Source organism: Daldinia childiae, assembly GCF_008694065.1.
Source record: "Daldinia childiae strain JS-1345 chromosome Unknown Scaffold4, whole genome shotgun sequence".
In the NCBI taxonomy this organism is placed as follows: Eukaryota; Fungi; Ascomycota; class Sordariomycetes; order Xylariales; family Hypoxylaceae; genus Daldinia; species Daldinia childiae.
In genome coordinates, this window is record NW_022984645.1 from 2195552 (window position 1) to 2212808 (window position 17257).

Genomic DNA, 17257 nt, shown 5'->3' on the forward strand with positions numbered 1-17257 from the left:
CTCAAAGAGCTTTGAGCAAACCCTCATGCTTGACAATCCAAGTTCCATCCTTGGGAAACCCTGGAGCGTCGCCTTCAGAACCCTCCCAACCTGCTACCATATATCCGATCGCGTAGAGGAAACTACCGCCACCTGGGAAATAAGGCGGTGGTGACGGGTCTAGATTATAGGAGTTAGACATATACGATCGAATATTAGAATTTGTGATAAATGGAGGATAAAACTTACTAGGACCGGATCGAGTAGGCATTCCTGCGTCGTCAAACGGCCAATACGCATAATTTGTCATATGGTAGATGGCACGCTCAGGGTTCCCTATTCGTGCAGAATTGATGGCAAGGACGGATCGTCCCCATCCTCGGATATTCTCGTCGGTCCAGACCTCCCACATCTTATTGGAGGTCTTGAGGCCAACTTCTGGATCGACCTGTAATTCTGAATCAGTAACTCCATTCGCCGAACGAGATCCGGGAGAGGGAAATAGATGTTATTAGAATGTCACTAACCGCCGGTGTATTCGGAAGGATGCCCTGAAGCATGATAACGCTACGCGGGTCTTTGCTGAGCTTCGGGTCTTCCCACCACGAGCTGTTCAGCCCCGACCCTCCCAGGGGATATACATCCCGTCGATCTGTGGTGGAGGAGCTAAGTTATCCGCGACGGTGCTCCATTTCTTAGGAACAGGTTGACCCAGCTTTCTTTTCCAGTTTGCTGCCGCATCTAAACCCCAGCGCCACTTGACAGCAGGAGTCAGCGATCACGTACTAAAGAGGGGGAGGGGGGCGAGTCTCCAACACTAGGTACTCACGTAGGCAATTTCATAAGCTAGATTACGGGTCTCAAGCGGGAAAGAGTTCTCAGTTACGCCCTTTGATGGCGGTCCAAGATCGTAGTGTCCGGTAGTTTCATTGTACCATGCGAAGGACGCCATGTAGTCAGCAGTCGCCGTGATGACACGATCCCATTCTTCCAATGTCCGTCGCGTCGGCTTAGCTTGATAGGCAAGATTTGCCAAGTACATGGGATGGGGTTGCTGCCACATCAGATACGCTCGGGTCTCTCCCGGAGCGATACCTCCCGTTCCGAGCTCCGTCATCTTCGGCCATCGAACACCATCCCAACCCATACGCTGAGCCCTTACTTTTGACGTAGGCATCAATGTCTCGTACATCGCGGGGAATATCCTATCGAAGTACTGCTGTCTGCCCCATGTGACCCAGTGCGCACAGTGCCAAACGACCATCTCGAGGTGGAATTTCCCCCACCACCCGTTATATACGAGACCACTCTCCTGGGGGATTTGGCCTGTAGCTGCACTGTTTACCCTCATGTAGTACTGCGTCATGATAATACGCCGTTGAAGCTCAGTAGCGTTGGGGTTAGACGACTCGGTAAGATCGACGAAGCCTCCTTCATTCCAGTACTGATTCCAAGCGGTGGGATTACGCCTCCGAATGACCGACGGCGAAGCAGGCAATTCAAGGTCGAGGGAGAAATGAGCAGTGAATGAGATCGAAGTCGGCGGATGATCATAGCGGGAAGAAGCCGCTGGTGAAAGCGTGTACCGATGCGCTGTCACCGCGCTAGAACCCTGGAGCTCATTTTGCGTCAATGACAATGGTGATCTGCAAAGCCACCGGAGGTTGACATAATAAGTCGTCTCCTGCATCTCGTGATATATGTGTGCAATGCCATCCCTAGGTCCGTTAGGTGGTGTCACAATGGACGTCGTGTGATTTAAGGGAAAATCATAGGAGCCCATGAATATTTCGAAGTCTGACGATCCTGACACATTGTGCTTCGGAGGATAAGGAAAATCAAATTCGACTTGTAAGTCCCCGGTTGAAATGAGCTCTGAGTCGATCTGGAAGACGACAGCATCGGACTCGAAATCTCCCTGGGTTACCACCTTCACATATTTCCCATCGACCTTAAAAGTCGACGTAATAACACCATTCCATACGTCTAATTCTTGTCGCGGTTCTGTAATCAGCGACTGCGCGAGAGTATTGCCCTTATACTTGAGACCGATGCGACCTAGGTTAATACGATTGGGGTTCGCAGTGAGCCACTTAGACACTTCTGGTAGATCAGGATCTTCTAGATCATACGAAATGTTTCTTCCGTGTGTCAACACTTCGACGCCGTGATAATCACCGAGTTTTTCGCTGGAAAGAAGCCGGTTAGTCTGATGTATGCGGAAATCCAGTGGTACTCTATACGTACCCGTTTGTCGGTAAGGAGTCATTGTGCCAACCCCAGCTTGACAGCGTATTGAAGGGTATGAATGTCTGCATGCCTGTGTTGTCCACATTGAAGGCGAAATCTCCGTTCCCGACCTGGAGAGGAGTCGTCTGGTTGGTTATCACCTCTGGAAGGTTTGAGCGGACAACATTGAATCGAGAGACTACGGCATGTCTTTGGTTATGTTAGTCTTAGTTTGCCTCAGACGTGATGGCGACAGCTCACCTATCGATTGCCGCGAAGGCCAACGTCGGCAGCAGAGAAAGCAGCAAGAGGTATGCCATATTGGGTCAACTCCAAAGATGTCCGTAAGCCTCTGATAACTCATCCTGAAGCTGTGCCGTGCTTCTTTCATATTGGTATTTATTATATTCTGTCAAGTAAGCTCTTCGGCGTAGACTTGACCGAATCTCCAAGTCCAATTTATTTAACTAGGATCCTTGTTCCAGTTGGCTTCTAGGCATTTGGGGTAGATAGCTAAGCTTCGCTGGCAGTCTGGGGAATGTGGGGAAGCTATCGTCGCTTAGCCAGAAAAAGCCTTGGTTTATACCATGATGGTTAATTTGACATCAGAAGCGATATGCCTCGAATCTAAGCGAGCTGATTGCCCAGTCTGTCGGGTCAGCTAACACCCAGCGACGAGAGTCTAGTCCGCATGCCGTTCACCATTTAGTTCTTAAAGTCAGTCTTGAATGGTGTTGAATTTGTCATCGACGATGGTCTTTGTTGGCCGATATAGCCATTATAGCTACGGGTAGTAATTTAGAAGATAGCTACGAACAATACGTCTATTATAAGACGTCTGGGTACTACCTGTTTAAGTATTTCTCTATGAAGCTATCATCGTGTTTTCCCCATCCCTTCAACGTCCGGAACCCTCGGCGGGTTCCGTGAGAGATCGGATCGTTGCATCCGATAAAGTAAATCATCTAGCTTAACGTGGTATAGTAGTTTGATATTGCTAGGAAGCATTTACCTCCTCCTCATAGTCTCGCTATAGGAGTGCCTTTCATGGGGTCAATATCTACTAGGGGATATTAGAAAGTATATAATCTATCAAGGTGATATGTGTAAATCGAGGATAAGATCTCTTGGGTCGTTCTTAAGAATATTGCTCCTTTAATTTCCTTGGCGCACGTGTCATCCAATATCCGATTCCCGGGGTTATTCTAATATTCCCCAGGTTCAATTCAGGAGAACCTCTCTCTTGACGTATACTCTTTTCATCAAGTAATTTTCAACTCAACTTACCTCTAAGCTGTGCAACCAAACCCCTTCGTTGTATAGAATATTAAGCACCAGCCTAGAAACCCTTGTGGTTGTCAATTATCACCGCCTGATTGAGTAAACAAAGAAAAGATCGACTCTCATTATTTGTGTTGACCACGCGTACCATATCATACTCAAGGTCCCTGAAAGCTCAATGCGTAGGCTCTTGAAGTTATAAATATAAAACTTCACATGTTCCTAAACAAGTCCGAAAACATATGCAGGTGATGGTTGATCCGATGACAATGTACTAAAAAAACGCCGAAAAGCAGTTGTCTTTTATTGCAGTAACTGTAAATAGCTTAAAGCCGCCAAGGATCGTCGGGGTCGTAGTCGATTCATTGGCTCAGCCACTCGCGTGTGCCTGGCCTTTGTAATCCAACTTCCTTTTTCTCATTTGGTGGCCGCTCTCACATACTGACTTGCTGTATGCTGAAATGATCGACAGCTCACTCCCACTCCTGCAACCCGTTGGTAGCTTAGGTGGGCAACGTTGCTTCAAAAAGGGGTACAGTTATGTACATATTTCAGCATGGACGGACGACACGCGTGTTCGACTCTTCGAGTCGTGGCTTATTGATTCTTTCTTTATTCTCACCCGTGTGAAATTTATCTAGGGAATTATCGGTATCCAAGATGACGAGATTATCCAAGATTGTTGCGGCGGCAACGCTCGTCCCTGTCGCGTCTTCTCTGAGCCTCAACCTAAAAGACCAGGCCTCTATCAAAGAGAATGCGGCCCAGGTCGCAAAGGGTCTTTACGTATATCATGATCCTAGCTCGACGACAGGTCAGTTTAAACAACCGGAACCGTGGTTTTGGTGGTTATCGGGTTCGGCATGGAACGGCTTGATGGACTACACCGTATACACGGGTGACACAACCTACCAAGCCGATATCCTGTCCGCGCTGGCAAAGAACCTGGGCCCGAATTACGACTTCGTTCGACCGAACATGATCGTGGAGGCGAACGACGATCAGGTCTACTGGGTGTACAACGCTCTTACGGCGCTGGAGTATAACTTCCAAGCTCTACCATGTGAGAAGTCCAAGACTGAAGCAAGCGAGGATTGCGCCAACTCTTGGCTTGCGATCGGCACAAACGCTTTCGAGGATTTTGTGGCGCGATGGAATAAAGACAGCACAACTTGTGGGGGTGGTCTCAAATGGCAGTTCGTCGAGACAGCCAACGGCTACTATTACAAAAACTCCGTGACCAATGCTGGCTTCTTCCAGACTGCCGCTCGACTTGCGCGGTATACCGGAAACCAAACATTTGGTGATTGGGCTACCAAGGTCTGGGATTGGTCTACGAGTGTTGGCTTTGTCAGTCCCGATTTCCACGTTTTCGACGGCGCGGGAGATGATAAGGATGCGAATTGCACTGCGATCAACAAGGATGAATGGAGCTATAACATAGCCTCTTACATCCATGGTGCCGCTCACATGTACGCCTTCACCAACAGTTCAGCGTGGGAATCGAGAGTGCAGGGCCTAGTTCGCACGGCTCAGAGTACATTCTTTAGCCCTACATCCAACGCTACCGACGTGATGTATGAGCAGAAATGCGAACTGGACTCGGCGTGTAATATCGACCAGACTAGCTTCAAGGCCAGCCTGGCACGTTGGCTCGGAAAGACGACAGTATTGGTTCCTAGCTTGAAATCAGATATTGACGCATTGCTCGAGGCTACTGCTCAGGGTGCTGCTTCTAGCTGCACCGGCTACGGCAATGCTACGTGTGGTGTGCAATGGTACACTGGTGGTTTTGACGGCCAGTCGGACTTGGGTGTTGAGCTGAGTGCTCTTGAAGCCGTCCAGAGCCTGTTGGCGGCGAGCGCACCGAAGTTTGCAGTTCAATCTTAGAGGCGCGTCGTATTTGTAGTCTTTGCAGTGCAAGGATATTATTGTATATAATCATCTGGCTTATGTATGACATTGTATAAGCGCGACATTGTATGTCACTGTATATAAGCATCATCTTACGTAGCGGGATATGTATTTGTTTATTTGTCAGTTAGGTATGTATTTGACATAGAGAAAATAATCATTTATGATATAGAATTATAAAAGTGGTAGAGCTTTGATCTCGGTGGTTACTTTGTGAGATTAAAGAATCACATACAAGAGTTTTTGATATTACACGTAAACCGAGTAAAATTGTTTCAATAGTCTAACAACCATAGAAGCGACTAACCCTCAAAGGGATGGAAACTATAAACCCAAACCACAAAAAGTAACTGCCTATAACCACCTATCTAGATACCAAGAGCATCTTCTGTTCCAGATGTCTCATCTGGGTAGAATCTTGGCGTTTGATCAATAGCCCTTACGTACTATTAGATATACTTGTATAGATAGATCGAATAGTAAAAGCTTCCTTACCTAGAAACCTTTAGCTGTAGGGATACTAATTCTGCTTGTTGAGAGATATTATCTCTTAGCCCAGCATGTCAATGAGTGTCCATGTAGTAGCTTCTTACCGCGAGTCCGCACCTAGCTTCATTGAAGAGATTTACAGTCACCATTTTGTGGCTTGTCGAGACAGCCCTTTACTAGTGTAAGGGGTCTACAAGATTTCTAGATTTGTAAGCGTTTATCCCTAGGTTCACAGACCCTAGATTGAGATGTGTCCCCCTCTTCCATGCGGGAATGGCATCCGCATGTTTTGCACGATAAACCTCCTCCGCTACATAGAATGCCTAGCCCCGGCATAGCATGAATATTTTATCTGGATCTCTAGTGTTTATTAAGCACCAGTTAATGTATCATGCAGAAGTCAGAGGCTGGTTGATATTAAGCAGTTTCAGCCTCCACTTCACGATTATATAGGTACCTCCTACCTGTTAAACCCTCAAAGATACGACCTTAGACATTCCCCAGATAGCTCGGGTTAATCATAGAGCCCGATTCCATACCCTTGATCCCGCTAGACGCGGCCCGACCCTTTGAGTAGCTGTGGAACTTCTCCCAGAATAGATTGACACGGTTTGTTGTTGCCGGATTAACCCAAGCCACCTCATGCAAATATGAGGTCTGTGGAAACTATTGGTGTACCCTATCTAAGGACGAATTAAAACGGATAGCCACATGGCGTGTGAAAGGCTCGTGGTCACGATGTGCCGCTTCATACCATCAAATTTTGAGGAGGCTTTCCGTCATTCTCAACGTTGAAATCTCTAACGTGTCTTCCGCTGTTGTCTCACAAGCCAGCCCTCGCGCTCAGATACGTTATCGTCTGCGAGACCATTCTCAAGCCATGCGGAAATTGCGTATCTAGATTATCCACTATCCCTTATCATCATTCGATATGTTGCCTAAGGATGACGATCTTCAAAGGTTCCTTGCCTCGTGGCTAGATATTACAACGAAGCGAAGCTGGGCATTTCGATATTGTGATCTTTATTTTTTTCGTGTTTCTTGCATCTTAACACGTTACGCAAAATTTCCCTTTAGACGCCAGCATTCGTGTAATAACGCATGGTATCTTCCCACCATTCTGTCTTACGTACTAAGACATCACATTACACAATGCAATCCCGGGATCTAGTATGATTGCTGAGTACCGAAATTGTGGCTTGAGAACTAGAAATTGAGATAATGTCGTGGAAAGGACGCAATCTTCGATATGCCTGTGACGAGATCTGCTTCTGGATTGCCTTTTTGATTCGTGCGCCTTCCCGGTATATGCCCTGCCTAGATGTTCTAGACTCCGTGCTCGATCAATGTGGCCTTCCAGACTCCAGGAGTTATCTATCCCTAGGTATTGTGGACGTTAATTCTTATTTCTTGTACTCCAAGCCATCTCTATCGACCATCGAGTTTCTACTTATAGCTGTGTTTATCAGCACGAAATCCAGGACTCTATACTCTCTCACTAAGCGAAGTTATGAGATCATAGCTATATAACATATGAAAAGAGGACCAACACTCACGACACCGAGCACTGCCGACTGTATTCGCTAAGATGGGGTCAGACGATAACGTTAAGTTCTCAAACGATGACAAAGTCGTCATAGATCACAAAGAGGAACTCCCGCCTCAATATACCGATGAGGAGTGTAATCGTCTAAAACGAAAAGTGGACAGGTACCTTCTCCCGCTGTAAGTCTTATACAAAACCGTTCTTGGGCGAATCTGTTATCCTAATTCTGTTACAATAGTATGTGGCTCTGTCATGGACTCCAGCAAGTAGACAAGGGCTGCGTCGGTACTCAAGCTACATTTGGGTTACGTGAAGATACGGGCCTCGTTGGACAGCAATTTTCATGGCTGACAACAGTCTTCTATCTTACTTATATGTGTTTCGAGATTCCATCTATCATTCTTCTGCAGAGATACTCCATGGGTCGGATCTTGTCGATATACATAGTGTGCTGGGGATTTGTCGTGTTGAGTATTGGGTTTGCTCAGAATTTTGCGCATCTCGTCACTCTTCGAGCATTACAAGGAGTTTTTGAATGCTCTATAAGTCCCGGATTCCTTTTGATAGTTGGGACCTGGTACACTACACGAGAACATCCTTCGCGCTCCTTGGTCTTCCAAAGCGGTTATTCCGGAGTGAGCATTATCACCGAATCCATAAATTATGGAATTGGTACCGTCTCCCACAGGAACCCGAATTTCGAGGCGTGGAGGTACATGTCCTATGTAAGTTTTTCTATGACAAAGCGGGCCGTAGGCTAATATTGTGACAGTTTCTCGGTAGTCTGACAATTGTCGCGGGACTATCTTGTTTTCTCCTCCTCGGTACACCATCTGAAGTGGGTTGGTTGTCCGCAGAGGAAAAGAAGATAGCCAGAGCTCGCATCCTATCCAATAACACCGGTCACGATAAAACAGCTGTCAAGGACTGGAAGTGGGAACAAGTTAGAGAGTGTCTACAAGATCCAATAGTATGTTCATATAACTATCTCCTAGATGTTGCCCTATTTGACTTGAGGAAGCTAACCCCTAAAACTAGTTCTGGATCGCTGGTGCAAATGCCTTCCTAGGATCGGTTCCAAACGGTGCCCTGACGGCGTTTTCGGGGATATTGACCACCAGCTATGGTTTTAGTAAGTATCCCATATTTTACTATAGTCTTTATAACTTTGACTAACGGCAGTATAGCGAATTTACAAAATATTCTGTTGAACATTCCGAAAATGATTTTCTCGGCGCTATTCTTCCTCGCGATAGGACTACTGGTTTCGAAGAAGAAGAACCTCCGATTGTAAGACCTATGATATCCTAATTTGTATATGATCTAATCGAATTCGCATATAGGTGGATCATGGGGCTCTCTCAACTTCCGGCAATTGCTGGCTTTCTCATCATCGCTCTTCTTCCAAATGAGCCACAATACAAATGGACGAAATGGGGTGGGATTTTCATGACTTCACCTTTTATAGTATCCACGTTCTTTGCTTGGTCGTTAATCCCGTCAAACATCGCCGGGCGAACAAAGCGGACTGTCGTATCATCAATCACATTTGTGGGATATTGCGTTGGAAATATGGTGGGCACTCAGATTTTCCAGGCCAAGGATGCGGTATGTCAACCTAAAAGAAAATGATATACCTAATACTAACAATTTCTAGCCTAGATACACCCCAGGGACGATTGGCTGTATAACATGCTTAGGAATCCAGATACTACTGATCATTTTATGGAGGACCATCCTGGTTATGCGCAACGGGCGTAGGGACAGACGGATGAGGGAGCTAGGAATGTCGGAAGATGATAGAATCAAGGCTGGCTTGGAAATGGGCGAACGAGACCACACCGACTTTGAGAACCCCTATGTAAGTCCCAGGATATCTACGAGACTTCATATTCGCTAATACGTTGCATAGTTCCGATACGTGATGTAACGAAATGTCACGAGACGAATATCAAAAATAAACCCGGCTCAGTATCTTCAGGGGTTATCTGGTGGAGTGAAATATAGTGGCGAATACTTGGCGGTTCTGTTCTGAACGATTTAAATTATAAACTAAGACAGTACTATTGCCAGACGTGGAAATTTATAGGAATTATCTCCGAATAGATAAAAAGATCAATAGTTTACGGGAATTGGGAATCCGTGACTTGACCTTAGCTGTAAAGTCTCCATAAACAAGTATCTCGGAGACATTCCGGGGACTCCTCGCGAAGTAAAATATGTATCCGACGCGACATAAATATACCATTCCGTTGAGTTAAATCATGTAGTATTCGAGTAATTATTCAATGTTCAGAAATGCCACCAGACGCCAACTTATCTTTCGCAGTTTCGCAGATCTCAAATCTTCCACCGACTCTTCACACATGATAACAACGACGTTCATCGCCAACATGACCTCGGAGACATTAGGTAAGGTAACCGGACAAGTTCATTTCCAGAAAAATGCTTCTGCATACGAAAAACATGCAGGTGGCACCAGTACGCGCCTTGCAGCCGCCGCATTGTCTCACTTACCGCTATTAAGCTATTCTTCAGCAAGCCACATCTTAGACTCGGCGGCCGGACCGGGCATAGTGGCTAAACTCCTCCTATCGCCATCTCCAGCAGACGTCTCGGTCCCTGGGCTGCCTGTTTCTCCGTCACCCCGAGTCACTGGCATAGATTTCGCACCCGCTATGATCGAACACTTCATGGCAAACAAAGCCGCGCTAAACTGGACTACAGCCGACGCCTATGTCCAAGATTCGGAGGACCTTTCTCGGTTCAAGGATGCCGAATTCGACGCTATCGTCATGAACCTAGGCATATTTACACTCCAGGACCCGGTGGCCGGCGCTGCAGAGATGCATCGTGTACTTAAACCCGGCGGCTATGCAGTAGTCACAACGTGGAAGACTCGACGGGCTGCCGAGGTGCTTCAAGGTGCGGTGGATGCCATCCGGCCGAACAGCGGGTTAAAACCCATGTACATGTCTCCCGAGTGGTTGACGAAAGAGAAGCTTTCTAGCGTTATGGAGGTTGGGAGATTTCCTGGTGATCAAATTGAAATTTCCGAGGCCGAGCCGAACTGGGAGTGTGGTTCCGGGGAAGAAGCCGTCAAAGCGCTCAGCTCGCCCATGTGGACGGCGAAACTCTGGGAGGGATGGAACTAGGAAGAAATAGGGCGTTGGGATGGCGAGATCCGAAAACAGCTGAGTGACACAGAGAAGGAGACGGGAATACTGGGGATGTTGGCTTGGATTTGTGTCGCTCGAAAAGTTTAACTGGATGTCATAGCCGATGTGTTATTTTGAAGTTTATGAAATTTATCATAATCCTGTTAGTTATAGCGTCTATTTTGAATTTTATACTACCTGTTAGTTATACTATCATAAAGTTATGAAATCGGCTCATCGGTTAGTCGGCGGTAGAATATTAACCCCGAAATGGGGTTTACAAAGTGGAAGTTTATGAATGAGTTGGACCCAGCATCTAAACTTGAGATCCAACATTCATCAACTCCTTAGGTTAGTAAATGTAGACTTATACTATTTCCCTTCTTACTCAAGTTCGTACCGCTGTCATTGATAAAAGTTTGAGCTAAAGAGTCAAGCCGAATATATGATAATCTACATCCTTTGGATGTTCACTTCCTTACTAGTCGGAATAGTTACGAAGGGACTTATACTATTCTAAATAAACTCTACTTCTTAATAAGTAGGAAAAGTCGTGACTGTGACGCAACTCCGAGGGGCTAAAAACGCCTTAGCTCTTACTTTTTATCAATAAACCCGTATGCTTAATCCTTGGTTCCCCGGTAATGCTTAGTCCTTAACCGAATAAGACCGGGGTTAGCGGCATGGCGGCATGGGGGACGGACTACGGGGTCTATGGGGTAGTACTAGCGCACCATCCTTTTCCCTGACACCGCTTTGTATACCTAAGGTACCTCTGTACCTACTGTTATAAGTCTCGATACCCTCCTCAGCCGGCGTTTTATGTTGAACTTCGATGACATTTATCTCACATAGCTCTGTTTCGTGTTCATTTCATACTTGCATTATACCCTACCCACCATACACCTGTATAGAATACCTATATCTTGCGTATTAGCTGTACGGTCTTGTTTAGACGCTACCTCTTGAGACTTAGACGGAGTTGTCATTTCATTAGCTACAGCATCTGTAATAATATGTCTGGACCGACGTCACGGTTGAGGAACTTACTCGGTCATCTAGGGCCGACAACCCCGAAGTCACCTGTTGGCGTTGACCATACCTATCACATCCATCAGCTGTCCCCAACGTTTTTTCTAGAGAGGGCCGCTGCTATCGAACCCGATGCTCCCGCTATATATCATGTTACAGCTAACAACAAAGTCCTGAGGAGACCATATAGCGAGTTCGCGGATCGTGCCAGGGGGTTAGCGTACTACCTTCGAAAACACGGTTATAAACGTGTCGGTGTACTGGCGACTAACACGCCTGCTTTCCTGGAATCGATATTCGGAATTGTAGCTGGTGGCGGGGTTATTGTCCCTGTGAATTATCGGTACGCGATCCGGAAATTCATCTACCCCCGCTGAAGCATACTCCGAATACTGACGATTTTATAGCTTAAAACCCGATGATATCACCTATATTTTCGATTTTGCTGAAGTGGATTCTATCATCGTAGACAACGAGTATCTATCGTTATTAGACGGCTTTAAGGAGAGCCATCCGAATGTGCCTTTCATCGTTGATCTGGTGAGTATATTATCTGACTCATCTAGCTTATATCTAATGTTGGATATCGAATAAATCTGTTAACAAATAAAGGATACCGATGCGACTGAGGGTGAGCTCTGTGGACCATTCGACGAAGCAGTGCTGGAAGGTTTGAAATATGACCAGGCACAGGGTAGCAAGGGGTGGGCTGGTCTGCACGTCCAGGGTGTTCATGAAGATGATATGATCGCCATTCCATTCACATCGGGAACGACTTCGAGGCCGAAAGGATGCGTCTATACGCACCGAGGCGCATATCTCGCAGCACTAGCTAACGTCATTGAATCCGGATTGAGTCCTGACAAGGGGCGGTGTAAATATCTGTGGACATTACCGATGTAAGACTACTCCGCAAGATGATCCTTTTCGTTGCTAACATTTCCAGGTTTCATGCCGTAGGCTGGACGTTCCCGTAAGTTTCTCAAACGACCATCAACTTTGAAGTTAAGTGCTCACCCCTATTATAGGTGGGCGGTAACCGCAGCTCGAGGCACGCATTATTGCCTCAGGAGAGTTGACTATCCGTTAATATGGAAACTTCTGAAAGAAGAAGGCATCACCAATTTCAGTGCAGCGCCGACGGTGAATACTTTGCTCTGCACTTCGAAAGAAGCAGCGAGGTTACCACAACCTGTAAAGGTCACTGTAGCCGCAAGCCCACCAACGCCACACCTTTTTAAGCAGATGGTATGAGACATGTCTGTCCGTCTAGTGACCTTATCCTTACTAATAGAACCATTCAGACCGATTTAAATCTACACCCCCTCCATGTATACGGCCTAACGGAAACTTACGGCCCAATAACAAAGGGATACCATCTCCCACAATGGGACGACCTGCCAGAGTCAGAGAGATATGTCAAGATGGCTCGCCAGGGACATGGCTTCATAACCAGTCTTCCAATCCGCGTCGTCAAGACCGATCAGCCGGAAGGTGTTCTCATCGACGTCGCCAAGGACGGCAAGGAGATTGGCGAAATCGTTTTTTTCGGTAATATTTGCTGCAAAGGTTACTATAAGGACCCCGAAGCTACGAGGAAGCTCTTTGCTGGGGGCGCACAACATTCTGGTGATTTGGCTGTCTGGCATCCGGATGGAAGCGCGCAGATTCAAGACCGAGCTAAGGATATCATTATTAGCGGTATGCTTGCCTCATTTCCCTTGCTAGAGATGTATTTTATCTGCAGACATGAGTACTAACTTACGCATGTCAAGGCGGAGAGAATATTTCATCGGTCGCACTCGAGGCCATGCTGGTCCAGCATCCGGACGTCCTCGAAGCAGGCGTCGTAGCCGTACCAGACTCGCATTGGGGCGAGCGACCCAAGGCGTATCTAACAGTCCAGGAGGGAAAGACGCTAGAGCCTCAAGACATGATCAACTGGGCTCGCACTCAAAGCGCGATTAGTAAGTTTATGGTCCCGCGGGAAGTCGAGATAGTCGACGAGCTCCCTAAGACGAGTACCGGGAAGATTCAGAAAAACGTCCTGAGGCAGTGGGCGAAGACAGGGAAGAAGTGATGATATGCCGATAAGAATGAGCCTACTTTGAAGGAATGGTGCAAAGTGTATGGCTCCTAACCGGAGGGCTAGAGTGGGTTATTAGGCAGTTTGTATATCATAAAGCAGTTCAAACCAAGTGACCGGTGAGCATTTCAAGGTCACTCTGCTGTAGAGAAAAGTAAACTTAGATTTAGATAACCTGCTATAAGAGGAAGTTATCTACATATACACACGATTAAAATTCCCTTGTTCAGTTCGAAAATACTAACAAGTCCTGATATCGTAGGTTGATACTTAAACTCAGCCTTAGGGCGAAGGAGCCTCTAATAAGGGAAGGCGAACTGATCTCCGGCACGGGATGAATTTAAATTGTAGCTGAATATCTTGGAGACCGTAAAATCCAAGTCGGATTCATGGCGTAGGTCGATAATCAGATAGGTCATAAGCCTAGGCACCAATCAAAATTTAAATTAGGAAGCTACAAGGGAATGGGGTGAGAAATAAGGAGACATATTGTTCATGCTAGTCCATCTTGCCTCGGCTACGAGCGCTTCCATACCGCCCATAGCTGACCTAAAGGGAACCGGATCGTCTTGGAAAATGGACCTTGGATTGGAATCGGTGCGGTCTAGCTAGACCAACGGTACATTGGAGACTTTAGAAGTGGGTAAATAGGGGGTGGTCGTTCGGGAATTCAATCAAGCAGCAATTGGTTTTTCTAATTTCTCATTGGATATCATAGGTTATCATTAGTCTGTAAGGTATATAGATATTGCCAGTCCGATATTCCATCACTATATAACTACCTTAGGTAGTTAACTGCTTGAATAAGTCCTCTGGCAAGGAAAATACTTTATATGTCTGCATATCGTTCCCAAGCAGACAGACCTTGACAGGTACCTTGCCACGCTCAGAACTGGCTTCTCTCACTTCCATCTGGGCCGGTATGAAGTTCGGCTCGCAGGGTACTACCACGTTCATAAATGCGCTAGTAATTTGGTCGTTGCTGAGGACGTGTGGCGTTACCTTGTCTCCTGAGTAATACGGTCGATACCCTAAGTCGTTAGATTTGTGTGGTATTCTGATAATCCGTAGTGGTTGGCCTGCTTGAATTAGCGATAATTAAGTGTTGAATGGGCGGGCTTAAATTACCTCTCTGCGCCCATAAGACGAGAAGATTATCGTCGTATAAGAATTTTAGATCGAGAACCTTCCCTTCGCCAAGGACCATGCATGAGACCTCGGTCGTGACAGAGCCGCTGATCCCATTCAACACGCTCGTAGTTGTTCGGAATATGTATACTATTGGAGAAGAGTCAGTGCTAGGTTGTGGATAATCTTGTTGGTGATTCGTACCGCTGCGCTCGTCGCTTTCCGTTATCAGAGCTGTATATGTGGGTGCCTGAGGCGTATTCTAAAGGAGACAGTTAATGTTGAATGAGAGACGACTTGGATGTGGACATACCGTATTAGATATAGCAGACATTATGACATCGAATTTCACAATGCTACTGTCCAGTTCGATAGCAGTTGGCTGGCCGAACCGCACGCTTCGCTTTTCCGCCTCGGCGATGCCTTCAAAGATAGCACTGGCCTTACCATCCAAATAGCCGCACAAGAATTCGACCTGGGCGAACGCATCTTCGTCGGGCTGCTTAGTGTCTAGTTTATTTAGCTGTTTACTAAGGAGTTCCAATAGAGAGCTTCCAGCTTCAGCTTGCTGGCGACTTCTATCCGAACTTTCACCTGGAACGTTGCTGAGATGGTACCTCAAGGGGCTCGCGGCCATATACTGTTGGATATAGGCAAGAACCTTTCCGTGCTCCATTGTTGCATCTTTCTCGGAAAGCTCTTCTACCGCCGAAGGAGCTGCCAGTGTGTCGATCTCGTGTCGGAGCCAGATTGAAAACGACTGGAACAGATCCAGCTCCTCCATGACGATGAGTAGAATCTTGTTTCCTACTAGCATCAGGCAGGACACGATATCCATGACTCTGGTAATCTGCGCGCTGGTGAATCCGGGCTCCTCCTTTGACTCGTGGAAGCGCGCGATGCCGAATAAACGGCTGAGGATAATACCGACGCGCTCGAGCGCCGGAAGGAAGTTTTCGTGCACTAGGCTGCGAAGCGAATGGAGGCCTGACAAAACAGCCTTATCCCACCGTTTATGACCCTGTCTCATTCTTTAGCCTCATGATTCCACCTGAACCTATGAATGGAAGCATACGTACCCGCTCCGCCAATTGGTCGACCAGCCATTCCCGGACTTCTGGGAATGTATGGCCCGTCACCACAGTGTGATATAAGGCCTGCCCGATGCCCATCTCCCCGTAGTTACCAGTTTCGCGTAGCGTCTCGTTAATGCTGTTCAAAAATCGAGTTGGAAGCTCTCGGGTCGACTGCCATTCGTGTATCATATGTATCTGCACTTGTTTTACATACCTCAGCAGCTTTTGTAGTGTCGTGGTTTTTGAGGCTAGTAAGGATAAATTCTCAGGTGAAGAGTGAACGAATGTTAGGTCTATTGGTACGAGATAAGTAGTTGTCGTCTTAACTTCCCCAGACGGCTTGAACACGAGCATATGTGTCGACGAGTCAGGATGGGAGGCGTGATGGCATAACTGTAGGGTGACGTTCTTCCCAAGGGGCTGCGGTAGAGCGTACTTAAACGTGCCAATGACAAAAGAATTATATATGCTAACGTGGATTTGCCCATCGTCAGTGCCAACAATCATGACATCGACGTTATCGCTGTCACGAGGAGCGAAGGGTTGGAATAGGAACTCCAGCGATGCCCTTGTGGTGAATACGAAGGAGTCATCCCTTAAGGCCTTGTTAGCAGGTAGTTGTTACGATGAATTTGGCTGTGTTCCTTACCCTGAACCCCCCGATGCGGGTAAAGGGCTGAGCTTTGGCAGAGCGCTCTCGACTTCGAGAAACGTAAGTTCCCGAGGAAGGTCTACGGCGGTCTTCCTACTGCTTGGAAAAAGATCGCGAGATATTATATCCTCCCAGGATACTGTAGAAGATTCCGAGGCTAGGTTCTGACGCTTCCCTGCGTTGTTACGAGCCCAGCCGATACAGGTGATTCGTGACTTGCCCGCCTCGCATACTGGCATCTGGTGGACAGCCTTGTTCGTCTCCAAACCCATCAATCTCACTACTCCCCGTCACTCCACCCTACCGCTAGAAATTGTCCTGATACGCGTTAGTTTATGGGTTGATATTCTAATATGAAAACGGAAGTAATCTACCATCTGCTTTCCAGCGGAGAGCCTCGACAGTGTCTCTCTCGCCACGTTGACTACTTTTAGTAACAGCTTGACCATTTGACCGCCATATCTGGAGCGTTCTCGACCCAACCGCACCGGCAAAGAGTTCGATGACCGGATTATAAGTGAGAAGGCCGTTGTGCGGCTTAGGGTCGAGACGTAAGTCGTTATGTAGAGTGAGCTCAATTGGTTCAGTCATGATTACTTTTAAGACTGGGTACTTGATTTGAGAGTACCTAATCTAGGAAAGTTCTAATCATAGCACAGCATTTTATAAGTTGACGTTGTTATTATT

At 46.8% G+C, this 17257-nt stretch overlaps 6 protein-coding genes across 6 annotated transcripts; 4 read left to right on the forward strand and 2 right to left on the reverse strand.

Moving 5' to 3' along the window:
• Position 1: 1 nt before the first annotated feature.
• Positions 2–2528, reverse strand: GL218_04908 (uncharacterized protein; the record flags this gene model as incomplete). Its single annotated transcript, XM_033581538.1, has 7 exons — positions 2–159; positions 229–427; positions 507–561; positions 621–736; positions 809–2168; positions 2227–2418; positions 2470–2528. The coding sequence occupies 7 exons, from the start codon at positions 2526–2528 to the stop codon at positions 2–4; spliced, it is 2139 nt and encodes a 712-aa protein (XP_033435728.1).
• A 1621-nt stretch (positions 2529–4149) lies between these two features.
• Positions 4150–5379, forward strand: GL218_04909 (uncharacterized protein; the record flags this gene model as incomplete). Its single annotated transcript, XM_033581539.1, has 1 exon — positions 4150–5379. One exon carries the CDS (start codon positions 4150–4152, stop codon positions 5377–5379), a length of 1230 nt encoding a protein of 409 aa, XP_033435727.1.
• A 2722-nt stretch (positions 5380–8101) lies between these two features.
• GL218_04910 (uncharacterized protein) lies at positions 8102–9368 on the forward strand (the record flags this gene model as incomplete). Its single annotated transcript, XM_033581540.1, has 7 exons — positions 8102–8163; positions 8222–8408; positions 8477–8570; positions 8626–8728; positions 8782–9046; positions 9096–9299; positions 9351–9368. 7 exons carry the CDS (start codon positions 8102–8104, stop codon positions 9366–9368), a joined length of 933 nt encoding a protein of 310 aa, XP_033435278.1.
• Positions 9369–9831: 463 nt separating this feature from the next.
• On the forward strand, positions 9832–10593 carry GL218_04911 (Ubiquinone/menaquinone biosynthesis C-methyltransferase UbiE; the record flags this gene model as incomplete). The annotated part of the gene is made up of 1 exon (XM_033581541.1): positions 9832–10593. The coding sequence occupies one exon, from the start codon at positions 9832–9834 to the stop codon at positions 10591–10593; it is 762 nt and encodes a 253-aa protein (XP_033435279.1).
• Positions 10594–11612: 1019 nt separating this feature from the next.
• On the forward strand, positions 11613–13708 carry GL218_04912 (putative acyl-activating enzyme 1, peroxisomal; the record flags this gene model as incomplete). The annotated part of the gene is made up of 7 exons (XM_033581542.1): positions 11613–11971; positions 12036–12168; positions 12241–12527; positions 12575–12601; positions 12657–12876; positions 12933–13329; positions 13404–13708. 7 exons carry the CDS (start codon positions 11613–11615, stop codon positions 13706–13708), a joined length of 1728 nt encoding a protein of 575 aa, XP_033435276.1.
• Positions 13709–14497: 789 nt separating this feature from the next.
• GL218_04913 (Anaphase-promoting complex subunit 4) lies at positions 14498–17161 on the reverse strand (the record flags this gene model as incomplete). Its single annotated transcript, XM_033581543.1, has 8 exons — positions 14498–14793; positions 14843–14992; positions 15047–15104; positions 15156–15863; positions 15922–16513; positions 16568–16809; positions 16875–16888; positions 16945–17161. The coding sequence occupies 8 exons, from the start codon at positions 17159–17161 to the stop codon at positions 14498–14500; spliced, it is 2277 nt and encodes a 758-aa protein (XP_033435277.1).
• Between the last annotated feature and the right edge of the window lie 96 nt (positions 17162–17257).